The following is a 24,129-nucleotide window of genomic DNA, read 5'->3' as shown; positions in this document are numbered from 1 at the left end:
TTGTTATTTCCCCCGTTTTTAATAATTACTTTAAATAAAAACAATATTTTTTGTTTTGTATGTGTTTTTTTCGTTTTTTATGAGTATTAGTTTAATAAAATTATATTACATTTCTGCCTGCCTGGTAAAGAGGGACGAAGGAGGGGTAGGGTCAAAATTATCTATTCGTATTATCAATAATATTCTAATTTTTGTTTAATATTTGTATACATTCATTAGAACGTTTTAAATTTGATCTCTCCAATTTTTAACCAAAATGGAGAAGGGATAGGGTAAATAGTATCTAAGAGAATATTATGGATAACCAAAATGGAGTCCACAGCTGTTTTTCAATGATGTACACTTTTAATAAATGCATCGTCATTCAGATATTGTAATGTCATTGGCTTCATCAACTCCCCTCAGTTACAAACATAGACAAAAAAATAAATTCCCAAAAAAGGAAAAGAAGGAAAAAATAAATGAATGGAAAGAAGAAAGAAAGAAAAAATAATATTAATTAAAGGAAAATATTTTCGCGGTAACTTTAAAAAGGAAAAGAAGAAAAAATAATGATTGAAAAGAAGAAAGAAAAAATATTAATCGCAATAACTTTAAAAAGGATAAGAAGAAAGAAAGAAAGAAAAAAAAATATCACATTAACTATAGGAATATATTTTTTTTAAATTTAAGTGCCAATAATTTTATTGTTTAGTGGATATATAATATTTATTGATTTTTTTATATTATTTTAAAAAAAATTAAGAATTTATTAAAAAATATTATTTTTTTTTCTTCGATAAAATATAATTAGATTTGGGTTATTTAAATAATTTTATTTTTTTTAAAAAAAACAAAATAATTGTGCAATGCCTGGTATTGGAATATGGAAAAAAAAGGAAGATCTTTATTCGATAAAATAAAATCATTAGCACAAATTGAAGCGTTTAAAACGCTGCGTTTTTAACGCAAATAATTATTGTTAAACGGCTAACTCAATATTTTATAAGGAAAATAATGATGCCAAACATTAAGATTTTGCTCATAGGGTGGCACAAAGATTTGAACATCTATTAACGAAATTTGGAGGCTTGGAACAATTTTTTTTCGGATATCGAATTAGCCGTTTTTAAAAACCGGCTTAAATCGAACCGGTTAACAACACTACAAATAATACATTTCAAATGGCATCGAGCGTATTTGGTAAAATTAGCGTTTGGCGTTAGCGACCATTTCGAAAAACGCAAAAGGGTTTGCACTTTTTTCAATACTTTTTTTTTTATTTTCTTAATTTTTGTCAATATCGTATAAAAATGTAATATTAATGAAAAAAAAAAAGAATAACTTATTATATATCTTAAAATGAAATAAAAAGGCAAATTATTAAAATTAATTTTCATAAGTTGTTAAAAGATACTTTTTTTAAAATGGATATTGAAACAGATACATCATCTTAGAATCGATCCTGGATACATAAATATCGTCCAAAAATCATATAGATACAATACATTTATATTTACAGATACAATTTTTATTGGTATATAGGGTTTGCCTTTGTTTTCCAACAGGAACTCTTATTACGAGAGCACTTTTTAGAAGACATAATTTTAAAAAAAAATATCAATAACATCTATTTTAATCGTTTTCTTTCGATGCGAATTCTCATTCAAAGGGAGCGTTTAGTAAAAAAAAAATTTTTTTTCTATAAAATCGTAATTTCAAAAAAAAAATTCTAAATAAATTTATTCGTTTAAAATATGTTCCTTACCAACCATATACGGCGGCATTAGCATAAAGTCACCAGTCACCTATTTTCTGTTAGTGCGTTCATATCATTTCGCCTATCTTGCGAGACTGATGAGAGAGACCTTCCATAGATCAATTGCTTGCAGAAGCAAGGGGCCAGGATATTTTGTAAACCTGGATCATTTGGGTATCCTTTTTAATCAATTTGTCATTGGCTAAGCAAAGGATTTAATAACATTGCCTTTACAAGAGAAAAATTTCCTCTAACCATCTTGAACTGATATATCTATAGATTTAAAAGAAAAATAATCAATCTACAGAGGTTCCATTTGCACGACTAGGCCCGGAAAATTTTTACCGACTCGACCTGGATTTTTTAACAAAATATATTATATTTATTTCGGATTTTTTTATAGCTAATAATGGCGATTTCAAATATTCGGTTTTAAAATGCCGGCCGGCCGGGCCGTTGTGTTGTTGAACGGCTCGATTCGAGCCGGTTTTTAAAAAACGGATAACTCAGCATTATAGCCCGGAAAATGTTGCCCTAAGAGTCGACTTTTCTCCGATAGAAGCACAATCCTTTGTGCCATATTATGAGCAAAATCTTCAGGGTGGCATAATATATTTTTTTCCTGTACAAAATATTGAGTTAGCCGTATTTTAAAAATCAGCTCAAACCGGGCCGTAATATCCGGGCCGTAATATCCGGGCTGGTCCTGAATTTTTTTTTTTATAAATAATTACGAGTTAAACATAAATACTAAATTATCTATCTTTATATACAAAAAAAAGGAGTTTAGAAATAACCTCATCATAACATAATTATATTATTTTGCCCTGGGCCAACCTAAACCATATTTTTTGAACTAAATCAGGTTCGCGTGTCAGTCAGACTTCTTTTTTTTGTGTGTGAATGGAATTAAGTATTATAACGAAGAGAAGCGCTCTTTCTTTCATTTTTTTTCGGATCACCTGTTTCCTGAATTAAAACTTTTCCATTCCTCCTCCACAACCCTCCCCCCCCCCCTCCTTCTTTCCAAAAAAAAGACAGAAAGAAGAAAAGCTTAGATCAAACAATAAAAGTATGATTCATCGATAACTCATTTAAAAAATAAAAATTAACTATAGATTTTAAAAAAATCAATCAATAAATTAATAATAATTATTATTTTTATTTATTTTTTTTGTTAACTATTTATTAAATTTATTTTTTTTTTAAAAAAAAATATATATATAAATAAATATTTTAAATTTTGTATTTTTTTTTTAAAAAAATAAAATATAAAAAATAATAATTAAAAAAAAAATATTTGCAAAACATTAAAAAATTATTATTATTTTATTATTGTATCTTATTATTAAGTAATATAAATTTTTTTTTCGTAATAAGTTTAATCAAATATTTGTGCAAGGGTTTGCCAGTGCCAGCAAAAAAAAAATATAAAATATTCTGGTGTTCCATTTTTGTTTTTTCAGATCAAAAATCAAAATCAAAACTAATCATTAAAAAAAAATAAAATTATGTATTGGGAAAAATTGATAGATTATAGATTGAAAGTATTCCGATCATCCACCAAATATTGGAAATCCATGAATATTCTTATCCTGTTCACAGTGATTCTAGCCTTTTCGGGTCTCGCCACATCCTCGAAACAGGAAAAATGTAAGTATTTCTATCAAACATATGTTTACTTAATTCGATGACATTTATGCCAGGCTTAGACCAAAATACGTTAAAAAGTGTACGCACATCAATTCATAGGCATTTATAATTTCTCTAGAAATATCATTGCCGTTGACTACAGCTGACAGTTGACGGGTCCCACCCATGGCTTTAAAATGTTTTCTAAATGAACCCCCCCCCCCCACCCACCCCTAAACAAAATTTGGTCTCCGAATAAACTGTGCTAACTGACACATTCCCTGGGTGACTTCGATGCATATTTACTTTCAATAAAATGAATAATCCATGTTAGTAAGCATTAAATGTCAATGAGCTAACATGGGCTTTCTTTAACAATCCTTTTATATGGGGAAGCATGAATTTGGCTATTTTACACCAACATTTTTATTTAAAGCTTTTTGGCGAAGGCCAGAATCGCAGGAACTGGAATGGAACATAACTCTGATTCCCACTTCCTTGCAGATTCATAGATCTCAATTATTTTTTCACCCATTTCCCACTATTTATGAACTATATGTTTCCCCTTTTTTTTTGCCCCCAAAAATTTCCTCTTTTTCACATTATCGAGTAGGCGTTAATATTTCAAATTTCTTGTTTTTTTGGGAATCAAACTAACCGTTTTAACTCATAACCTTACGTCAAGATGCTATTATATTATACAAATCGTTATAGCTTGACTTCTAGTTATCCTAGAAACTTCAGACGCAAAGGTGGGCAAAGAGAAATCCCCCCCTTTCAGTACAAACAAATAAATTATATTTTTGTAAAGGTTCGGGTTAGGGTTGAGATCTACACAATAAGGTGGACCTAAAGATATCCAATAGCCCCCCCCCCCTCTCAATAACTTTTGTTTTTGTAACTGACCTTAAACTGAAGATTATTTTATATCGTTTACGTGTAGAAAAATTAAAGAAGAAAGTTTTTTTTTAATTGACAAAATATATCAATCAAACCCGGTGCCGAAAGATTATGAAATGTAAGGTATTTGTGGTTGAAAGGGTTGAAAGTTGACCGTGGATCAAAACGCCACCGCAGCGTAATCATGCTAATTATCTTCGAAATATTATTTGAATTTGAATGAAGGCGAATAGGAAAAGGTACAGTCGATCTCCTTCATTTTCTAAACTCCTTCTCCATCCCACTTTACTTAGAAACTCGTAAATGATAAAAGTTTGTAATATTTGGACGTAAGTGTAAATCAACGAGAGAACGAATTTATCGTAATCACTGAAATTTCCCGTCAGGTTTTAAATAGTCTTGTTAAATTTCCTATCTTTGACCATCTCTACTGCGTCTTGGTCAAGCTTTTAGACTATAAAAATTGAAATGAGCTTCTAAGTTGAGCCTCATCTTGAAGATTGATTAGGAATATCTGTGGATAAAAATATGGATAAGTTGGCTTAACAGATAGTTTACTAAAGATAGGTAGTTTAGCAACATTAGGTTCAGATAAGGGATTTATTCCGCGGGGGAAGGGGTTATAAAGCAAGACGATCATTCTTAGAGTCGGGTAGGGTGGCTCTGATAACCTTCACGTGATTCGGATAAAATCGTAGCGGAGCGGAGGCGGGAGGGGGGACTTGATTTGAATTTCCGTTTTTTTTTTAAAAAAAACTAATTTTGATTTGGTGAGAGAAGTGGTAGGAGGTGAAACTTTAGAGGGGGGGATAAGATGGTAGATTTTTTGAAGGAGGTTTTTATTTTGTGACTTTAAATGACTTGAAAGGTTATCGAGCAAAATTGTCTCCACGATTCATAAGATAGGTACTCCGAACATGGTAGAAATATATTTCCTGTAAAAAATCCTACTCAAAAAAACGTTGACGCTAACGCGTATAAAAAAACAAACCCAACCCTTCGAGCGTTAATTTGTCTTTAAAAAAAAATAAATATATATATATATTAAAAATTAAAAATTAAGGTTAAAACTCAAATGTTTAATTAAAAATAATAATAATAATAATAAAAAAAACTTTAAATTTCACATGTTTATGATTATATATAAAGTGTACAAAAAATTTGTCATCATCATTTACAAATAAATTCAATATCAAATTACATTACTTGGGGAGTAATATGAAAATTTTAAAAATGTGATGGGGATGTTGTGATCGACCTCTAAAAAAATATAAATATAATAATGATAATAAACCCTGATTATGTAATATAAAACAAATTATTTTAATTTTAATGGTAATACGATTAAGAGAACCCGGGTAAAACTGAGTTTGACGTTCCGCCGATTACGAGTTTATCTTGCCCCGGTCCCACTTAGGTCGTCATTAATTTTATGAAATGTGGAGGTGTTTACCATGTTCATAAACCTGTATAGTCTAAAGAATTTTAGAGTGAGTAGGTTCTTCCCCCATTTATATAATTGACGTCTCTTGGAGACAGGATGGATGCTACAGCAATTAGAATACTAAGGTAACTAGGAAGAATATTTAACCTTTATTTCTTTTAACCCTTCATTTCTCCGGTTGGCCCTTTAGGGACCTCAGGCGTGCTAGAATTGAATTGTGATCTAGAATCTTCAGTAGATTTCTATAACTTATTTCTTGGAATATTATATATATTCCAAATTTTATTTATTTAGTTGAGTAGATCTAGAGATGATATAAGCATTTTCAGGACTGATTGGGGTCTTTGAAAACCTGCAGAAGTAAATTCCTATGTTTTCTAAAAAAACCGTTAGTTAATATAATTCATTTTAGATGAATATATTATAATTGCGAAATGCTTTGGTTTTTAAAATCCAATAATTATTTTTGTACTTAATATTTTCCAAAATGCAAAATGATGAAAAATGATGAAAATTATTTATTTTTTTTCTTTTTTTCTTTCTTTCTTTCTTTCCTTCTTTCCTTCCTTCCTTCTTCAGAGCTAACACCCATCTAATCTATTTTCTATGGTAATACTTCTTAGTAATTTTTTTAAAACGGCTCAATTTTGGGTATATCGGTTTTATTAGTATGTATACATGATGATTAAAACATATTTTAACTGTTTTAAGTTTGAAAATGATTTGAAATTGGCGTCCATTATACCCCACTCTAGAACAATTACGCCATTTTTTCCCACCGGGGGTATCCAAGGGTAATCACTAGTGGTAAAGTTTGATGGCCGTCGGCTTTTTTTGTTTTTGTTTTTGGTGCAATGTTGCCATTTAATACAAATCAGAATTCATAGCGTAGTGATAATAATTTCATAATTAACTGCATTAAATCGGTTATAACCGTCTTAATTCGCATATTAAAATAATAATAAGATAAATTAATTAAATTTGGTATTATAAATTTGTTTGAATATAAATGCAAATATTATATAGTTTAAATAATACACCTTTCGATGTCAATAAATGATGACGACACTCTATATTAAAAAATTAATAAATAGTGGTTATAAATTGAACGTTAATTAGAGACCCAGGGACAATACCCAAACCCGGCCCGAACCAAATTTTAAAATAAACCCGGTCCGGGCCAAAATATCCGAACCGGTTTTTTTGATATCATTTTGGACAATTTTAAACATTTAATTATATTTTTCTATAATATATAAAAAAAAATGATACTAATCTTATATGAAAGCTTCTTTGCTTTGCCTGTGCGCTGTGCCTCATCATGATTGATAATTTAAATTAAAAAAATACATAATATTATTGAATTTTATTAATTAGTTTTCCTTTGTAAAAAAAACAAAAAAAATAAAAAATATCATTAAAAAAAAATATTAGGAAAAAATTATGGCATATTTTTTTTTTGAATGGGGTTAAAATAATAAGGCAAATTCTAATTTCGAATGAGATTGAAAAAATAATCGAAGCGAAAATTGAAAAGGATTGGCTAAGGGACGTGCCGGAAGTTGGCTAAAGTTAGATGGATTTATTGCTTGCGCCATTTCGCTTTCCCAAATCCGCCTATCAAAGAATGCCGAATCTATGCCCAGAAAAGATTTTTTTTTTTGCGTATTCTCTAAGTTGTGATCGTTGAGAGAAAATGGAGTTGTATCCTTTATAGCCCAAGTTAATCCATTAATATTCTTCTCTTCTCTTCTTTACCTTTTTTTATTACGGTCTCAATAAAAGGGAATCTTGAATAAGGAATTGACACAATCTGCAGAATTGGCAGGGAAAGGTAATTTGGGAATGCTTAGATATTGATCGCTTCTCCCATGAAATAAATATCGTTGAGTATTTGGCTTAACACTTTCTGCATCCCGAGAAATTACCACCGAAATTTCGAAATTCATCTTCCAAAACTTAAACCTCATAACTAGAGGTCTGACAAATCGGCCAGAGGAAATGTCTGAAAAGAATTTCCGATACGGTTCCCTATATTTTTTTAATGAAGAGAAATGAAATAGAATTCGCCTAAATATCAGATTTAAAATTTTTTTTTTTAAATTTCGCGGGCTTAGAATGGCGCGCTGAACTATTTAAATAGTAAAGGAACTAGGTTCTTAAACCAGGAATCTTCACGGAAGGATGTAAATCAGGCATTTTCTAAATATTTACCATTCTAAAAGTGTAAATTTATTTTTCTTCTATTCAAAGAAACTAAGCTCTTAAGCCTCGTCCCAACAAGCCACCTAAATTATGTCCCATTCTGAATTCCTATTCAGATAAGCAGCCTGGGCACCCATTATTCGGTATCCGGTTTCTTATTATTCGGTATCCGGTTTTTTTAAAAAAAAATTAAAAAATAAAATTTTGATGTAAAATTAATGAAAGGTGGTGTGTACATTATTACATTCTTTATATCCTTAATATCTAAAAAATAAAAATTTCCTCTATAGCCTTGAAGACTATAATAAATATTATTTTTATTTTACGATATTTTTGAATGATGAAAAGAACATAGCCTCAAGACCAAATATCATATTATTATATATAGCATTACGATGATAGAAAAATCTAAAATTATACAGGTAAATTAATTTTGTTTGTATAAGATGACTAATTTATTTATTTATTTATTTAGTAAGTCGTAAAAAAAAATGACATTCGAATTTCGTCCGGGGAGTGGGAATTGCTTTGAAGGAGTACGGGCGAATGCCTCTCTCCTCGTAAAACGGGGTTCAATGGTCAGATCGCTGCTATGATATCGGGGTTCAGTGGTCCATTATATAATAGGCAAGCTTTGAACAAGGACACTGCCGGTTTTTTAAAACGGCAAACCCAAAATTTTAGCCAGAAAGAGTGTTGCCTAAGCCTCTAGATTTCGATAATATAATGTCTGTCTAGAGAACCTTCGTTCTTTCTATGAACAAAATCTTAAGACTTGCGTAATATTTGTTCTGTATTCAAAATTATTATAAAATTTAAATAATTTATAATGTAAATTACATGAATGAATTAGGTAATTTAAATTGAATATCTAATTTTTTTTTTTTTTAAATTACTAATTTGCTTATAAATGTACAGCAGGCACGGCCAGCTGGGTACCGAAGCAAAATGCAATTTAAAAAAAATGGCGCTAGCCAGCTGAGATAGTGGTAACCCCCTTCCACTACAGATTCACTTAATTTAGCGATATCTGATTTCCTGTTTCTCTGCCTTGTATAAGAAATTGCTTAACTTATAATTCAACCTTTTAATTTATTTCTTACTAATAACATCTGATCAAGGCAAAATTTTTAGAGAGTGTATACGAAATGTTCAGATATCCAAAGATAAAATATTTTGCTGAAATAGAATTATCTCTGAGACTTCTTGTTGCTATGAGAAGAAAGAAACCTGCAAAAGGGGGGGGGGTGGGTGTACCTAATCAGATTAGAGTCTTACGACATCAAGCGGTTGTTACCTCAATTTTTGGATCTAAGAAGAAAAAGCCTATTTTGAGTGCTCTTGGAGAAGTATCGGAATGATCCGATTCAAATTATTTTTATCTGAAGCAGATACTTTATTCGATTCAATAAAGATAAACCAATTTTCTTTTCTTTTTTTTTTGCATTTGTAATGTATAAATAAGTTATTTTAATTGCGCAACATTTTTTGTAAAATATTTTTTCAAAAGGAATTTCTTTCTTTCTTTCTTTCTTTCAATTCATTCTTTCTTTCTTCTTCTTTTCCTAATCTTGATCAAAATTTTTGTGATTTGTTGAGAAGAGCCAAATCATATGATTTTGAGAATCCCCTCGGCTGGCACCGAGGCAAACGAATCGATCCACTATAACTCTGGAATCAATTGAGGACTAATTATAAAAAAATGACAATTTTTTTTATTCCACAATTTGATACATTCTTCACTCAAATTCCCTGAAAGATTTTAAGTGGGATCACCAAAATGGCGCTATCCAATTCTACATGTTATTTAAATCTAGATTCTCGAAAATATTGAAATACCTCTGTGGACAGAATTTTTATTCTCGGGATTATAAATTTATCTTGAAGAGACCAATCCGATATCTGAATTTAAATCTTTGATACTAAGCAATTCTACCGGAATTATATTCCCCGAGAAACGGTGATGGAGGCATTGCAACAAGTTCGCAAATATATTTTGGCAACATTATACCTAGTGTTGTTAAACGGCAAGTCAACATAGCAGCCAGGAAAATGTTTCCTAAGCTTCGAGATTTCGCCGATAGATGTTCAATCCTATGTGCGTGCCAATTATGAGCAACATCTTTAGAGGAAGGAAGGAAGGAAGGAAGGAAGGAAGGAAGGAAGGAAGGAAGGAAGGAAGGAAGGAAGGAAGGAAGGAAGGAAGGATAGAAGGAGCCGTTTAACAACACTATTAATACCAATATTAAGGAGAATAAAAACCTATCTTAGGAGTACCCACAGGTTTAGTCATTACCTTATATTCATGGAGATTTAATCCTCAAGCAACAAGCTCAAAGACGATTAATTTTTTTTTTACTCGTGGATCATATTTTTATCCAAATATTTATTGTTTTTTTTTTAAAAATAAAACACTCTTTTGTTTTTTTCAAAATTGTTTTTTTGTCTTAAATATTGTTATTCTTTTTAAAAAAAATAGGGATTTGGTTATTAATAGATTTCTAGAAATTATCCCCACCCCCCTTTCCGGAAAAGAATTCCTGTCTACGCATGCGCCCGATATACAGTGTTGGGCTGATTTTTATTGAAATACATTTTTCCACATTTTTATTTTTTTAATAAAAATTTAATAAATTATCGCGAGTTTAAAATAATGTTATTTCGCAAAATAAATCTAAACATTGTGGAAATGTCCAATCATTCAAAGCGAGCATCCTGTATTTTTGTAAAGGAAGAGCATTCAACGTGGAAGGGATCTTGATCCCGAATTCCTCCTCCCAATTCCCAAATTCCTCATTCCCATATTTTTCGATTTATCTAAGAAAATTAACATATTATAAAAGTCAAAACTTTAATCAAAGAGTAAAATCAATTTGTCAAAAGCTTAATTATAACCCTTTAACTTAATATATAGTTAACCTTCACCATTAATTTAAGGTCTTAATGACCTTAACCTAAACCCCTAGCTAGAGCTACTCTTATTATAATTTATTTTAAAATATTTCCCCACTTTTAATATAAATTTAAAATCTAGTTATTAATTATTCTTAATTACTAGACTTGTTATTTCTTTCAAATCTATCTATCTATCTATCTTTATATATAAATATATATATTTTTTTAAATTAATCAATCAATAAAAAGAAACAAAATATTTTGAATTTTTGAAGGCCTTTTTTTTCAAAATTTTTCGTTTAAAAATATATATTAAAAATTTAAAATATTCGTTTATTCATACAATAATATCGTAATTTACATATGGTTTATAAGATTGTTTGTTTATTTTTTTCAATGAAATTTCGTAATTATTAATTGTTACTATATTATCATTATTATTACGAATTTATTTAATTAAGTGTCCTGTAGGGGGAAGAGGGGGTAGGTCATAACCCCGGAAATTCAATTTTTTGTCGACCCTTAGCCCTTTAAAAATTAGCGGCCCGTCTTGTTAGCTCAGGGCTGGGAGTTTTCGGAGCTCTAGGTTGGGCCATAGCGTAGTAAATAAATATCTCCCATCTTTCCCCAATCCTTTTCTCACACTTAAATATCGCTATTAAATCGGGAGATGTAGCTGAATTGAGGCAGGGGCATAACCACGGGTGGGGGGAGGGTGCAAGCACCTCTTTTCCCTCACCCCCAAATTTTTTTTGCCCCTCCCCCCAAACCTAGCCCCTCGAAAAGTTTTGTGGCCCTAAAAATATTATTTATTTATTGTATACAAATTAAAAAACAAGTTACGTAAACCCTGAGCACAATATTATTCGTTATATATATTTTTTATGAAGAAATTCCAAGAAAATTTAGTAGGGAATCATTTAATTTACTACAACGTCTTTCTGCAGAAAGACGCGACTTAATGAATTGAAGCACAGGCATATGTCATGGTGCCAACGTCATGTCTGGCCTAAATGGAGGGCTACAAACTCCGCTAAAATTGTTATAATATTGTTCGTTTATTTTACAGCTGATAATGGCGATTTCGAATATTTGGTCTTAAAATATCCGGCCCGGCCCGGATATTTTTTTTGAAAAAATTAAACCCGGACCGGGTTTAGGGCTGGGGCCTCTGCAGATATTTATTACTATACAAATGTCATAATAAGTTGATCATTTTTTTTTAAAAAATAAAATTTCTTATAGCGCGCACAAAATTGAACGTTTCAAACTCAGTTTTTTAAAAACGCAAAAGCATCGTTTATGTTTCCATACGTTTTTTTTTATTAGCGTTTTTGAAACGCTGAGTTTTTAAACGTTAAATTTGTGCGCATTTATTAATCATTTTATGAGAAGTAAATAATTCTTTTGATTTGAATAAGAATTAAGGCTGAGAAAACTTGGATCAAAATTCCACCTCATCCCAGTAAAATCCCTTACTAATTCTGATCCCTGAGAAGGACTTCAATTGGAAGTTCTGTAAAGTTAAAAAGAATTATTATCAAATTAATTGATTACTGTTTTTGTAGATCGTTTTTTGTTTTGTTTTAAAGAACAGATTTACACAAGGATAATTAATAATCTTCTATATCATTATTTTAATACATTGTCACCCTTTTGACCCTTATTATTGAAATTAAAAATTTAGCTAAAGGATCTTTTAAGCCTGCATAAGTTTTTCAAAGAAACACAAATTTTTCTGAAAACTATCGTAAAATATAATGTATATTAAAAAAATATATATATCATCTTGACATTTAAAGGAATTTGTATTAATACTACTTCAGCAGAAGTAGTGTTGTTAGGCACTCAATATTTTAGCCAGAAAAATATTAGGCCCAGACTGAAGATTTTGGTCATAGATAGCAGCACAAAAGTTTATACATCTATTTAGCGGAGACTCGAGTCTTAGGCATATTGTGTTAGCAATTTAACAACGCTAACTCAGAAGCCAGCATCATCATGTATCAAACGCCTCTATTGTGAGACCTCATTTCTCTACACTAACAGAGAGTCCTATCCAGCACTTAGAGAATTTATCGATGAGAGATCGACCTGAACAAAAATTTAGTATTTAATGGCTTATTTATGGAAGAAGAAATAATGTAGAATTTAGCTTTAAATCGTCGTTTACCAAATTTCTATGACTACCTAAACTGTTTTGTTTTATTTTCAAAAATATAGTTCACCCTTCTCCCACCCCCCAAGTAAACAGTTGCACCCCAACCCCCCACTCAGCTGGAAATTTCTGGCCACGGCTCTGAAATTGAGCTAGCATGAGCCAAATTTTTGAACCACTAACCGACCTTACATTAGATGAAGGTAAAAATCGTATCTATATCCTGACTGACATATTAAAATTGGGAATTGATTTAAATCAAAACACGGTAAGTGTTTTCTGGCCCCTTTTCAATACTAATTAGGCTCGGTCATTTTGATATTGCTAAGGTTTGCTAAAAGACATCACGTGACTCTAAACAGAAAATTAATTATTTACTAAAATGTTTTAATGATAAAATGGTTGTTTATAAAAAAATAAATAAATAATACGATATCATAATTGTGTTCCCAAAAGGGAACCCTAATTATTATATCTTAAAATTTCTATTTGAATTTTTATTTGATGAATATATAAAAATTTATTGTGCTTCATTTGTAAAAAATGCCGAATTTTATTAGAAAAATCATAATTACTTTGATATATTATATATTATCTAATTCCATATATTTCCTTTCCTTTCCTTTCCTTTCCTTTCCTTTCCTTTCCTTTCCTTTCCTTTCCTTTCCTTTCCTTTCCTTTCCTTTCCTTTCCTTTCCTTTCCTTTCCTTTCCTTTCCTTTCCTTTCCTTTCCTTTCCTTTCCTTTCCTTTCCTTTCCTTTCCTTTCCTTTCCTTTCCTTTCCTTTCCTTTCCTTTCCTTTCCTTTCCTTTCCTTTCCTTTCCTTTCCTTTCCTTTCCTTTCCTTTCCTTTCCTTTCCTTTCCTTTCCTTTCCTTTCCTTTCCTTTCCTTTCCTTTCCTTTCCTTTCCTTTCCTTTCCTTTCCTTTCCTTTCTTTCTTTCTTTCTTTCTTTCTTTCTTTCTTTCTTTCTTTCTTTCTTTCTTTCTTTCTTTCTTTCTTTCTTTCTTTCTTTCTTTCTTTCTTTCTTTCTTTCTTTCTTTCTTTCTTTCTTTCTTTCTTTCTTTCTTTCTTTCATTCTTTCTTTCTCATTTTCTTATGAACCTTTGATATTTTTTTTTACTATCGTTACACGGGAAATCCCCAGGCTTAATAGTTTTCTATTCCCACCAGGCATTGATTATAATAGGTGTGAAAAAAAAACAAACTGGAAAAAACCGTTATCACAGTCATATCTCGCTCATTATTTAATTAATATTTTTTCCCCGTTTTTTATTTATATTTTTATAAAAAAACAGTTTTTTTTAAAAACAAATGTTTTTTTTTCGTTTTTTTTGACATCCCTAATTAATTTGCAAACGTTTCTCTTTAGTATCCTATTTATAAACATTATATAAGAAGGGGAAATGGAATGAAAAGCTCCTATGGAAAGAGTAGAAATCCCCCCCCCCCTCCCACACACATTCACCTCTGGCTTACACTCCTATCAAAAAAACAAATCATTAAAAATAATAATAATTTTTATTTTGTGTAAACGCAGTTGGTAATGGGAAAGAGATGTGTGGTTCTGTTTGTTAAAAAATAATAATTTAATATCCATATTTTAAAAGTGTAAAAAAAAATGTAATTTGACCACTTCAAATTCTTATTCCTCCTTTCTTCCTTCTCTTTTATTATTTTCTATTTATTTTTATTTATTTTTTTTAAAGCACTTTTCTAAAATAATATATGTAATAAAGCTAAGGGGTTATCTTTTTTTCTTATTTCGGATTTAAATTTTATTATTTTATTATATATATATTTTATTATTTTTAAAAAATCGATATTTCACTATATATATATATATATATATAAAATTAAAATAAAAAAAATTTAATTTTTAAGAAGCGATGAATATTGGGAAAATTGGATGTTGTAATTGTATTAAATTATTAAAACTTAACTTAATCTTTGAAATATAAAATAATATAACAATTCAAAAGTTACATTTCCTGTTTTAAAAATTTTTCGATGTGAAAAAGTATCGTTAAAAGGGTTAATAATTTTTTTTAAAAATAAAGGACTTATGGGGGGAAAAAAATAAGCATTTTAATATTATAAAGCGAAAGGCCTACAATAAGTTAGACCTAAAGATCTCCAATAAAAATTTAAAGGGAAAAACCATCACCTCGCAGTGCTTTCCCCTCCTTAGTCTCCTTAGCTATCCTGGAGATACTCTTAGGGACTCGGAGAACAATTAATAAGAAACATAAGAATACCCTAATCCAAAAAAAAATGAAAACAAATGTCGCATTTTTTAAAGATATAGAATAATTAATCAATGGAAGGCCTGTCACCTAAGATATTACGTCAGAACCCTTCAAGCCGTCTCTTCCACATATACCCCCCCCCTACCTCTAAAGTTTTATTTCCTCCTTACCAAAATAATACGAAACATTTGTTTTTTTAGATAAAATACTGGTACGTTATAACCCAACGACTAGGCGGACGATGCATTCATAATAGTGCAGTTGAGAACGTCGTTGAAAGCGAATCAGCTGGACGCGCCATTTTGGTAACCCCTACAGTCATTATTCTCTTAAAATTTTTAACTAATGATACGGGTAACCAAAATGGCGTCCCCAGCTGATTTCATTGATGAATGAATGCATCATCAAGTCCTAGGTATTATTATATGTACATTATTTTTGTTCGATTGGCTTATTGGGAAGAAAAAGGATCCAGGGAGAAGCAAAGAGATAGTGATTATCAGAGTCATGAATAATTAGACATTATTTACTGGGAAAATGAGATCGAGTAAGGGAGAGGGGGGGGGGAGGAGAGAAAATGCGCATATAAAACCCATAAAAGATTGGTTATTCAAAATAAGGTTTTAATTGTATTCTCTTTTTGTAAGTGTCCATCACTGTCACAATTCTTATCGGGAGCGGATTTTCTGGAAAATTCGGATTTATTTCGCAAAAAATATTGATGGAAATCTTGAAAATATATATTTTTTTAAAAAATTGGCGAGTAAGCATGTATGTTAGAAATTCAATGTGTTCTTTTTACAACTTTAGATCTGATTTTACTGGAAAATATTTTCTATCATGTTCGGAGTACCTATCTTATAAATTGTAGAACTATTTTGTTTGTTAAACCTTTATGGGAATATCACAAAAAATTGTCCGAAATTCCGTAGAGTTTAGGTATATTCCAAACATGCTGGAAATCCATTTCTGGTGAATTCCCGGGATAAAAAAAAACACATTGGCAGCTTATATACTGTTTATATCTGGTTATATCTTAATTTTTTACTATATTTACTCTATAATTTTAAATAACAATAAATAAAGATTATTTTCTATTCCCTTAACCCCCCCCCCCCCACAACTTTTTTCAGGCTTTAATTGGATATTATATTTTTATTATTAATTATATTATATTATTATTATATAATGTATGTCAAGGATATTTTATATATTATTTTATATATAAAATAAAGAAATTTTTTTTATTTTTAAAGCAAATTCTTATCCTGTTGGTAAGATGAGTGTGTATGTAGCAATGTAAATTGGGAGGTAGGGGGGGGGGGAATTTAGTATATAAATTGCATGCAAATATATATAAAATTGTAAAAAAAAATAATTTAAAAAGATTTTGATTGGATGATTGGGATCTTGTAAAGGTAGAAGTCCCGGCTTTTGATTGCTCAATAATCTTAAAAGAGTTTATATTTAAATGTGTTGGCTGCATTCAGTTAAGATTTATTAAGATAAATGGAATCTAGCCATAAATCGAATTTTTCTAACCGGCGCTATAACTGCCCCTAAAAAGGAAAGAACGATTTTTTTAAAAAAAATCTGTGCTCGATATTCAAAAATTTATCCACCAGGAACTTAAATTTCGGATCCAAAAATAAAAATGTCCACTTGGATAGAAAACCCCCTAGCGAATATCGATTTTCTTTTAGGTAAACCTCGGCTAATCGGTTGCGGCTTATTTTGAGACCTATTTCTAGGTTTCTCAACTCGACCCTAATTTTAATTATAAGACCCCTAGCTATCATCGTGAAAATTTCTATCTTAAAAATGATAAAAGTAAACGCATAATTTGTTAAAAGACAACGAACCACCATCGCGTATAACCACGAAGGTTCTAAAAGAATGAGATGATTCGTACCAACACATGTCACTACTCAGCTCTTCTATATGTGGGGAGTGGAGGGGGGGAGGGGTGGTTAAAAAGCCCGATAAAATTTTTTTTTTAGCCAAAATAAGCATTTATTTTAATCTTGGAGCTTTTGCTCGTAAGAACGTCAACAAGGGTTTAGAACCTCTATTGGCCAAAATACAGATCCGCCACTTTCAGAGCCTTAAGCTCTCAGATCTACTCTTCCACACAATTTATCGTCCATTTGGCATTTGCTGGCTTCACGCAAAATGATTTAATGTTTTGGGGGAAAAATTTCCATTATTTCAAAATGGAGAATTATTGTATATTGGTTTTAAAATTAATGAATGAATGCCTCAATCTAGGTTAGCCCTTCAACAATGGTTGGCAATTTTTAGACCGATGACTAAATCCTTGTTTTTTGTAAAAAGACATTCTATTTATTTTTTTTAATTTGGATGAAGCCTCCAGGAAGGGGAATCCAATTATTAGCCAGGATTTAAATCTATATTTTAACCCTGCTAACCCCTAAACGTTAGTTCAAGATTTTTGCTAAGTGTTTTGGGGAGAAGCTATATTCAGTGCGTTTTTTTTAAAAAAAAATTTCTAATGATAATTCTATATTTAAACCGGTTAGAGGGTACCTAACGATTATATTTGTTCTATGTTAATGTTGTTTATCTCTAGTCAACTACTATTAGACAACTTATCCATATTTTTTATCCACAGATATTCTAATCAATCTTCAATTTTAGGCTAAAAGCTTGACCAATACACAATAGAGATGGTCAAAGATAGCAACACTAATATGTTCTTGGATCATGCAGAAAACGCGCTTTGAAAATTTGATTGTAACATGGCGCATCTGAATTAATTTTAAAATTCTAAGTTTCAACATCATGATTTATCTGTATTTTTTTTAACCCAGGCGAATTTCCTTGATTAAATTTATATTTATTCACACGATTTATCTGTATTTTCCATGCAGCACCATAAAGAGTAGTTCAAGATTTTGCTAAAAATTACTAAACATTTTTAACCTGTTTTTCTTTCTAAATGCCGATTTATACATACTATAGCGACATATTTTTTTTGGCGGGTAAAAAGGGGGGGGGGATGTGGGAGAATGGGATGTTTGATTAACTTATATCGATATTTATGGAAACAAGTAGAATTTTAAAAAGGGGGGGGGTGGTCTTAGCCCTTCGCTTAAAGCCTACGCTTTAAAATATTAACGAATTTATAACTGAAAATTTTTTTTGTTTTTGTTTTAATTTTCATAAATGTATAATTATAATTTGTCGAAACTTTTACTCGCAAATTAGTCCTAAAAAAGCCTAAGTCCCCCCCCCCCATGATGATTCTTTTTAAAAATTTCTTAGAGGCCAGAACCGTGCTTCTAGTCGACTGGTAAAATCCTTCCACGAGGAAAAGGATCCCGAAAAAGTTGGAATTTAAGGAGAATTGATAAACGCTAAAAAAAATGAATATATGAATTTTTTGTTGGAGAACATTATCGATATTAGTAATTCTGTAGCGACTAACTTACAACCATTTTCTTATCAATACGCTCATCGCTAGTGTTGATAAACGGCCAACTTAATATTTCATCCAGAATAATATCAGGCAACCCTGAAGATTTTTGCTTGTAGAAGGAACTAAGGTTTGGGCATCTACCAGCTAAATTTCGTGGCTTTAGGCAATATTCTTCTGGCTAAAATACTGAGTCAGCTGTTTTTTAAAAACTTTCTTTCATTTCTTTCTTTTCTTTCATTTCTTTCTTTCTTTCTTTCTTTCTTTCTTTCTTTCTTTCTTTCTTTCTTTCTTTCTTTCTTTCTTTCTTTCTTTCTTTCTTTCTTTCTTTCTTTCTTTCTTTCTTTCTTTCTTTCTTTCTTTCTTTCTTTCTTTCTTTCTTTCTTTCTTTCTTTCTTTCTTTCTTTCTTTCTTTCTTTCTTTCTTTCTTTCTTTCTTTCTTTCTTTCTTTCTTTCTTTCTTTCTTTCTTTCTTTCTTTCTTTCTTTCTTTCTTTCTTTCTTTCTTTCTTTCTTTCTTTCTTTCTTTCTTTCTTTCTTTCTTTCTTTCTTTCTTTCTTTCTTTCTTTCTTTCTTTCTTTCTTTCTTTCTTTCTTTCTTTCTTTCTTTCTTTCTTTCTTTCTTTCTTTCTTTCTTTCTTTCTTTCTTTCTTTCTTTCTTTCTTTCTTCCTTTCCTTTCTTTCTTTCTTTCTTTCTTTCTTTCTTTCTTTCTTTCTTTCTTTCTTTCTTTCTTTCTTTCTTTCTTTCTTTCTTTCTTTCTTTCTTTCTTTCTTTCTTTCTTTCTTTCTTTCTTTCTTTCTTTCTTTCTTTCTTTCTTTCTTTCTTTCTTTCTTTCTTTCTTTCTTTTTATACAATATCTCGAAAATGTCTTAAGACTTGTATTACACTAGTGCGGGCTGGGCCTACTTTCGCGGATCTCTATATTACACTACGCATATAAAAAAAAAGTTTATTAATTATTTGACATGACGAATTATAAATAATTCGATTTAGGACAACAAAATAGGCAAATAAAAATTTTTATTTTTTATTTCCTTTAAGTCGAGGGCCCACATAAATTTTAGGGTTTAACGAAATGATGGTATAGCGTCGAAGGTTAGAGTGGCAGGTTTGGCTCGGACTCTGGAGGCCCGTGATCAAGGAATCGCCATTAGCTTTTCCAGCTGGGGGGTTCGATGCTGGGTTCTCCTGCCGGTTAACAAATGGCTATTGATTGATCGACATTATCCCAAATTTTAAAGATAACCTTGATCGACCTGACCCATTCATAAACGAATCGAATATTTGATTAATCGAATAGTAAACGAATAGTTCAAATAATACGAATATTCGAAAAAATAATTCGATTAATATGAATTAATATCGAATACACGGATAGTTGCACTCATTTGATTGGTATATCCGTTTTTATATGGGCCTAATCTATGATAATGAACAAAAAATGCAGGATGGACGATAACGTAATTTTGAAACGCCTAGACAGTAGCATCACTAGGGAGGGGGCGGGGAGCGAACAGGGTTCAAGAACCCCCCCCCCTCCCCCCTGATGATTCTGAAGGGTTAGTGACGTCACTGCACCAAGATGGTAAATAATAATAAAAATAAAGCTCTTCTTTAAATAGACTATTTATACGAGCTCCCACTGCTCTTCCATAGATATAACCTTGGTAGGTTTATACAGGAAAAGCAAGGACCCTCCCTCAACATTGTAAGTGGCAAATCAGCTGCTTCATCTTAGAAGGTGGTAGCCTCTTAGTCCAATAAACGTAATCGGGTATTTACTGGATGAGCTCAGCTCCTGGTGTTTTATCTGGGGGAGGGGGGGGGGGTTCTAACGAGTTTTGCTGTTAAAATTAGTACATTCTCGTGTTTAAAAGTTCTGTTCGTTCTCTAAACGGTAGAAACAAAAGAGAGATTTTTTTGCTATCAGACTCTTCTATATCGTCGGTCTAGCAAGATTGATTAGAAAATCTAATTTATGGGATGCAGGTAGTAGGTATTAGGGCAAAATATTGTAAGCCATTTTTTTATTTCAATCCTTCATCTGATTCGATGTACAGAACTCTAAACCCCGCTCTATATTTAATAGAGCTAATGCTTATATATATATATATATCATTATTTACTCTATGAAAACAGTTGATATGAGTTCGGACGACGCTTGCAAGGATAAGTACCACGAAATAGACGGCGCTGAGATCTTTTACGCTCCCAGTAGCAAGAGGAAGGCTTGCAGAATGAAATTCAAAACGGACAATTACGATCAATCGTTCCTGGTTAAATTCCTCAATTACGATATTCAAGATTGCGGTACTAGGCTTAGGATATTCAACGAAGACGATCCATCTAAGGCCGTAATAGAATCTAATTTTTATTATTTTTTCATTTTACATTCCTAAAAATGATTGGAGGGGGGGGGGAATGTTTAGACCGGGAGGTCCTAATAGAACAACGTGATTCGTTAGTTTATTAGGTGTTGTCTAATCTCGGGCCGATCTTGTCATTTTGTTCTTCGCGTCAATCAAAATATTCCTTGACTTTCACCCAATTAAAATTAGAGAACCGATTTAGTAAAAATTGATTAAGTTGATATAAAAAAAATTTTTTCATCTACTTTGAATTGATTGATTTTATAAGCCCCTCTTCTTCTTGGAGGGGGGGGGGTGGATAGACGCTTTAATTTAAAAAATAGTGCGTAATAATTCATAATCCAAATGAAAGAGGTCTTACGAACACGATAAAACCGCCCGTAAAATTTACCCGCCCGCCCGTCGCCCCTTTCCCGGTATCAGTTAGAACTGACGCGAATGCGAGTATTCGTATCACTCACGCCTTATCCTTAATGGCATAAAATATTAGAGTACGTTGTAAAGATACGAAGTAGTTACAGGTCGCGAATCTTTAGCGTTGGTCAATTCTCTCCTGGTCAACCCGGTCCGCACCCGGTTTTTTATAATATATGTCCGGCTCAGGTTTACATAAATTCTAAAAATCATACCTCTAAAGCGGATATCGTGGTTTTCATTTGTAAATTTTTCCCCAAATCAATGAATAAATGAGTTCTATTATTGCTAATAAACATCTGTATTATTTCTAATCAGATCGATTTGACTTGCAATTCTCCAATACCGCAACCTACCTTATTCAAACCCAATAAATTGGTGGCGGAGTTAACCGGGATGGCAAGCGGTCCCGGCAAGGGGTTCAATGCTGTGCTAACTTCAGCATCTAAAAGAGGTATTAAAACTTTTTTTTTCTTTTATTCTTATAAAGATCTGAGGTTGGGATTGATTATTGTTTGGAACTTTATATTTCAAGTTTATATCTTCTAAGATATTCGTCTATTTTTTATATCTATTCTCTCAACATTTTCTTCCTTCCTTTCTTTCTTTCTTTCTTTCTTTCTTTCTTTCTTTCTTTCTTTCTTTCTTTCTTTCTTTCTTTCTTTCTTTCTTTCTTTCTTTCTTTCTTTCTTTCTTTCTTTCTTTCTTTCTTTCTTTCTCTTCTTCTCTCTCTCTCTCTCTCTCTCTCTTTCTCTCTTTCTTATATATGAGATAAATATATATATGATTGATGAAGACATAACCCCTCAATTAATCAATATAAAAAAAATAATTATTCTTTAATTAATAAATATATTCCTTATAAGTGGCTCTAAAATATTTCCCGAATTTTCGGCTCGGAAAATATTCCCGCGATTTATTTAATCTCGGAATCTTCATCATTTTAGAGACCTGGCGTTACACCTATTCCTTTTATTATACACCCTTTATATATGTATATCTCTAAATTTATGTTTCATCACTTAACGATAATTTTGAAATGCATGGAGGCTTCTTATTCATTTTTAGATATAAATGAAAAAAAAAATTAATTTCTAACACTCATAGGAGAATTTAGCATCCGACAGGTATCACTCATATTTTCTACCATATGTTAAACCTAAATAATTTCTTAAGGTTACTTGATGTGTTCATCAAAAATTTATATTCTAAAAACATTGGAGGTAATACAATTTTGGAGTCTTTAAATTTTTTTTTTTTTATAAAAAGAAACTTGCTCAATATTTAAAGGTCAAAAATGTTTCCCAGCTGTTCTAACCTAAAAAAATATTATTTCAAAGCTATCTGCACCGGATTCAGATGCAAAAGTGACCAAAATTGTATAGATGGCGATTTACGTTGCGATGGAGTGGCGCATTGCGTTGACGCTTCCGACGAAAGAGATTGCTCGGCCCATTGTATTATTTACTTTATTTATTTTTTACTTTTAGAAGAATTTATTTTTCTTCCGCGCTTCCGTTAACGAATGAATGAATGAATGAATAAATTTAATACAGGAAATAAGATTTGCAAGGTTTGTAACAAATGCTTATCACCAAAAACAAAATATCGAAGTAGCGAAAAAAAAGTAGAAATTAAGTAAGAGATGTCAGAAAGGTTAGGGCAATGGCATATAATAATACCTAGACTGACGACGCATTCGTTAAAAGTGTATTACATCAATGAAAAACAGCTGGGGACGCCATCTTGGTTACCCGTTTTAAAATTTTTAAACGAGAGGGGGCCAATTTATTCCTACGTCTGAAACGCAAACTTTATTGAAGAATTCTCCTGATCATCGAGATAATTAAGGGAACTAACAAGTTAGCAATCTAAATAGTAAGTTCTCAAACATGAGAATAATTACTGTCTGGGTTACCAAAAAAATGGCGTCTCCAGCTGATTTGTATTCAACAACGCTTTCTAATGCATTTATTATAAATGCATCGTCAGTCTAGGTATATTATTATTACGTCATCGATCTAAGGGATAGATGAAATAAAATATTTCTGCGCATAAAATATTTCTGCGCATATTAAAATATTTAAAATTTGTAAAACTTTATATTTTCTGACTTTCGAAATTATGAAATTACACATATTATTATTCAATTAATTTGATTTGTTATGTGTGTGTTCTTATTATTAGTCTAACCGAAATAAATATCGGTTCGGGTTCGGGTTCGGATAAAAATAACGGTTAAAACCGGTTTATCGGTTCTTATTTAGTTTTAAATAAACCCCTTGTTTTTTGGGTTGTCGCTTTTTTCTCTCTAATACAACACAACACTAGTAAGATAGGAATATTAATAACGTGCTCTTCCCGAAAATAATCTTGATCAAATATATTATCTCAAGAATTGATTATAATAAATATTAAAAACCGTTTTAATTCTTTTTTAATTTTTACCCAGCAACCAAAAAAGCCCTGAAGATAGGCGCCGGTATAATAGCGGCTATCGTCATCGGAATTCTGCTCTGTTGCGCTCTCACAATAGGGGGGTGCATTTGGTTCATGAGACGCCGGAAACAAAATATATAAATAATAAAAATAATTATTCTAATTTTTTTTTAATTTAAAAAAAAAATACTAATTATTTGTAATATTTTTCACTCAACCTCGACTTCACGAATATTTTAATTTTTTATAAATCTAA

At 31.0% G+C, this 24,129-nt stretch overlaps 1 protein-coding gene across 1 annotated transcript; it reads left to right on the top strand.

The window, feature by feature from the left end:
- The first annotated feature begins 3,105 nt into the window (after positions 1–3,105).
- LOC135923910 (uncharacterized) lies at positions 3,106–24,129 on the top strand. Its single transcript, XM_065458916.1, has 5 exons — positions 3,106–3,391; positions 20,791–21,005; positions 21,753–21,888; positions 22,775–22,891; positions 23,887–24,129. The coding sequence occupies exons 1-5, from the start codon at positions 3,250–3,252 to the stop codon at positions 24,012–24,014; spliced, it is 738 nt and encodes a 245-aa protein (XP_065314988.1). The 5' UTR covers positions 3,106–3,249; the 3' UTR covers positions 24,015–24,129.

Source organism: Gordionus sp. m RMFG-2023, chromosome 2 (assembly GCF_954871325.1).
Source record: "Gordionus sp. m RMFG-2023 chromosome 2, tfGorSpeb1-WG-v2, whole genome shotgun sequence".
NCBI classification, from domain to species: domain Eukaryota; kingdom Metazoa; phylum Nematomorpha; class Gordioida; order Chordodea; family Parachordodidae; genus Gordionus; species Gordionus sp. m RMFG-2023.
The sequence above is the reverse complement of the archived record's forward strand: the minus strand, read 5'-3'. Positions and strand labels throughout refer to the sequence as shown.

What these genes read in the sequence shown, in the direction of transcription:
- LOC135923910 (XM_065458916.1), top strand. Translation starts at nt 3,250, where the DNA reads ATGTATTGGGAAAAATTGATAGATTATAGATTGAAAGTATTCCGATCA. An exon ending in AAGACGATCCATCTAAGGCC is followed by an intron (nt 21,006 to 21,752) that starts GTAATAGAATCT and finishes ATTTCTAATCAG; the next exon opens with ATCGATTTGACTTGCAATTC. An exon ending in AAGAGATTGCTCGGCCCATT is followed by an intron (nt 22,892 to 23,886) that starts GTATTATTTACT and finishes ATTTTTACCCAG; the next exon opens with CAACCAAAAAAGCCCTGAAG.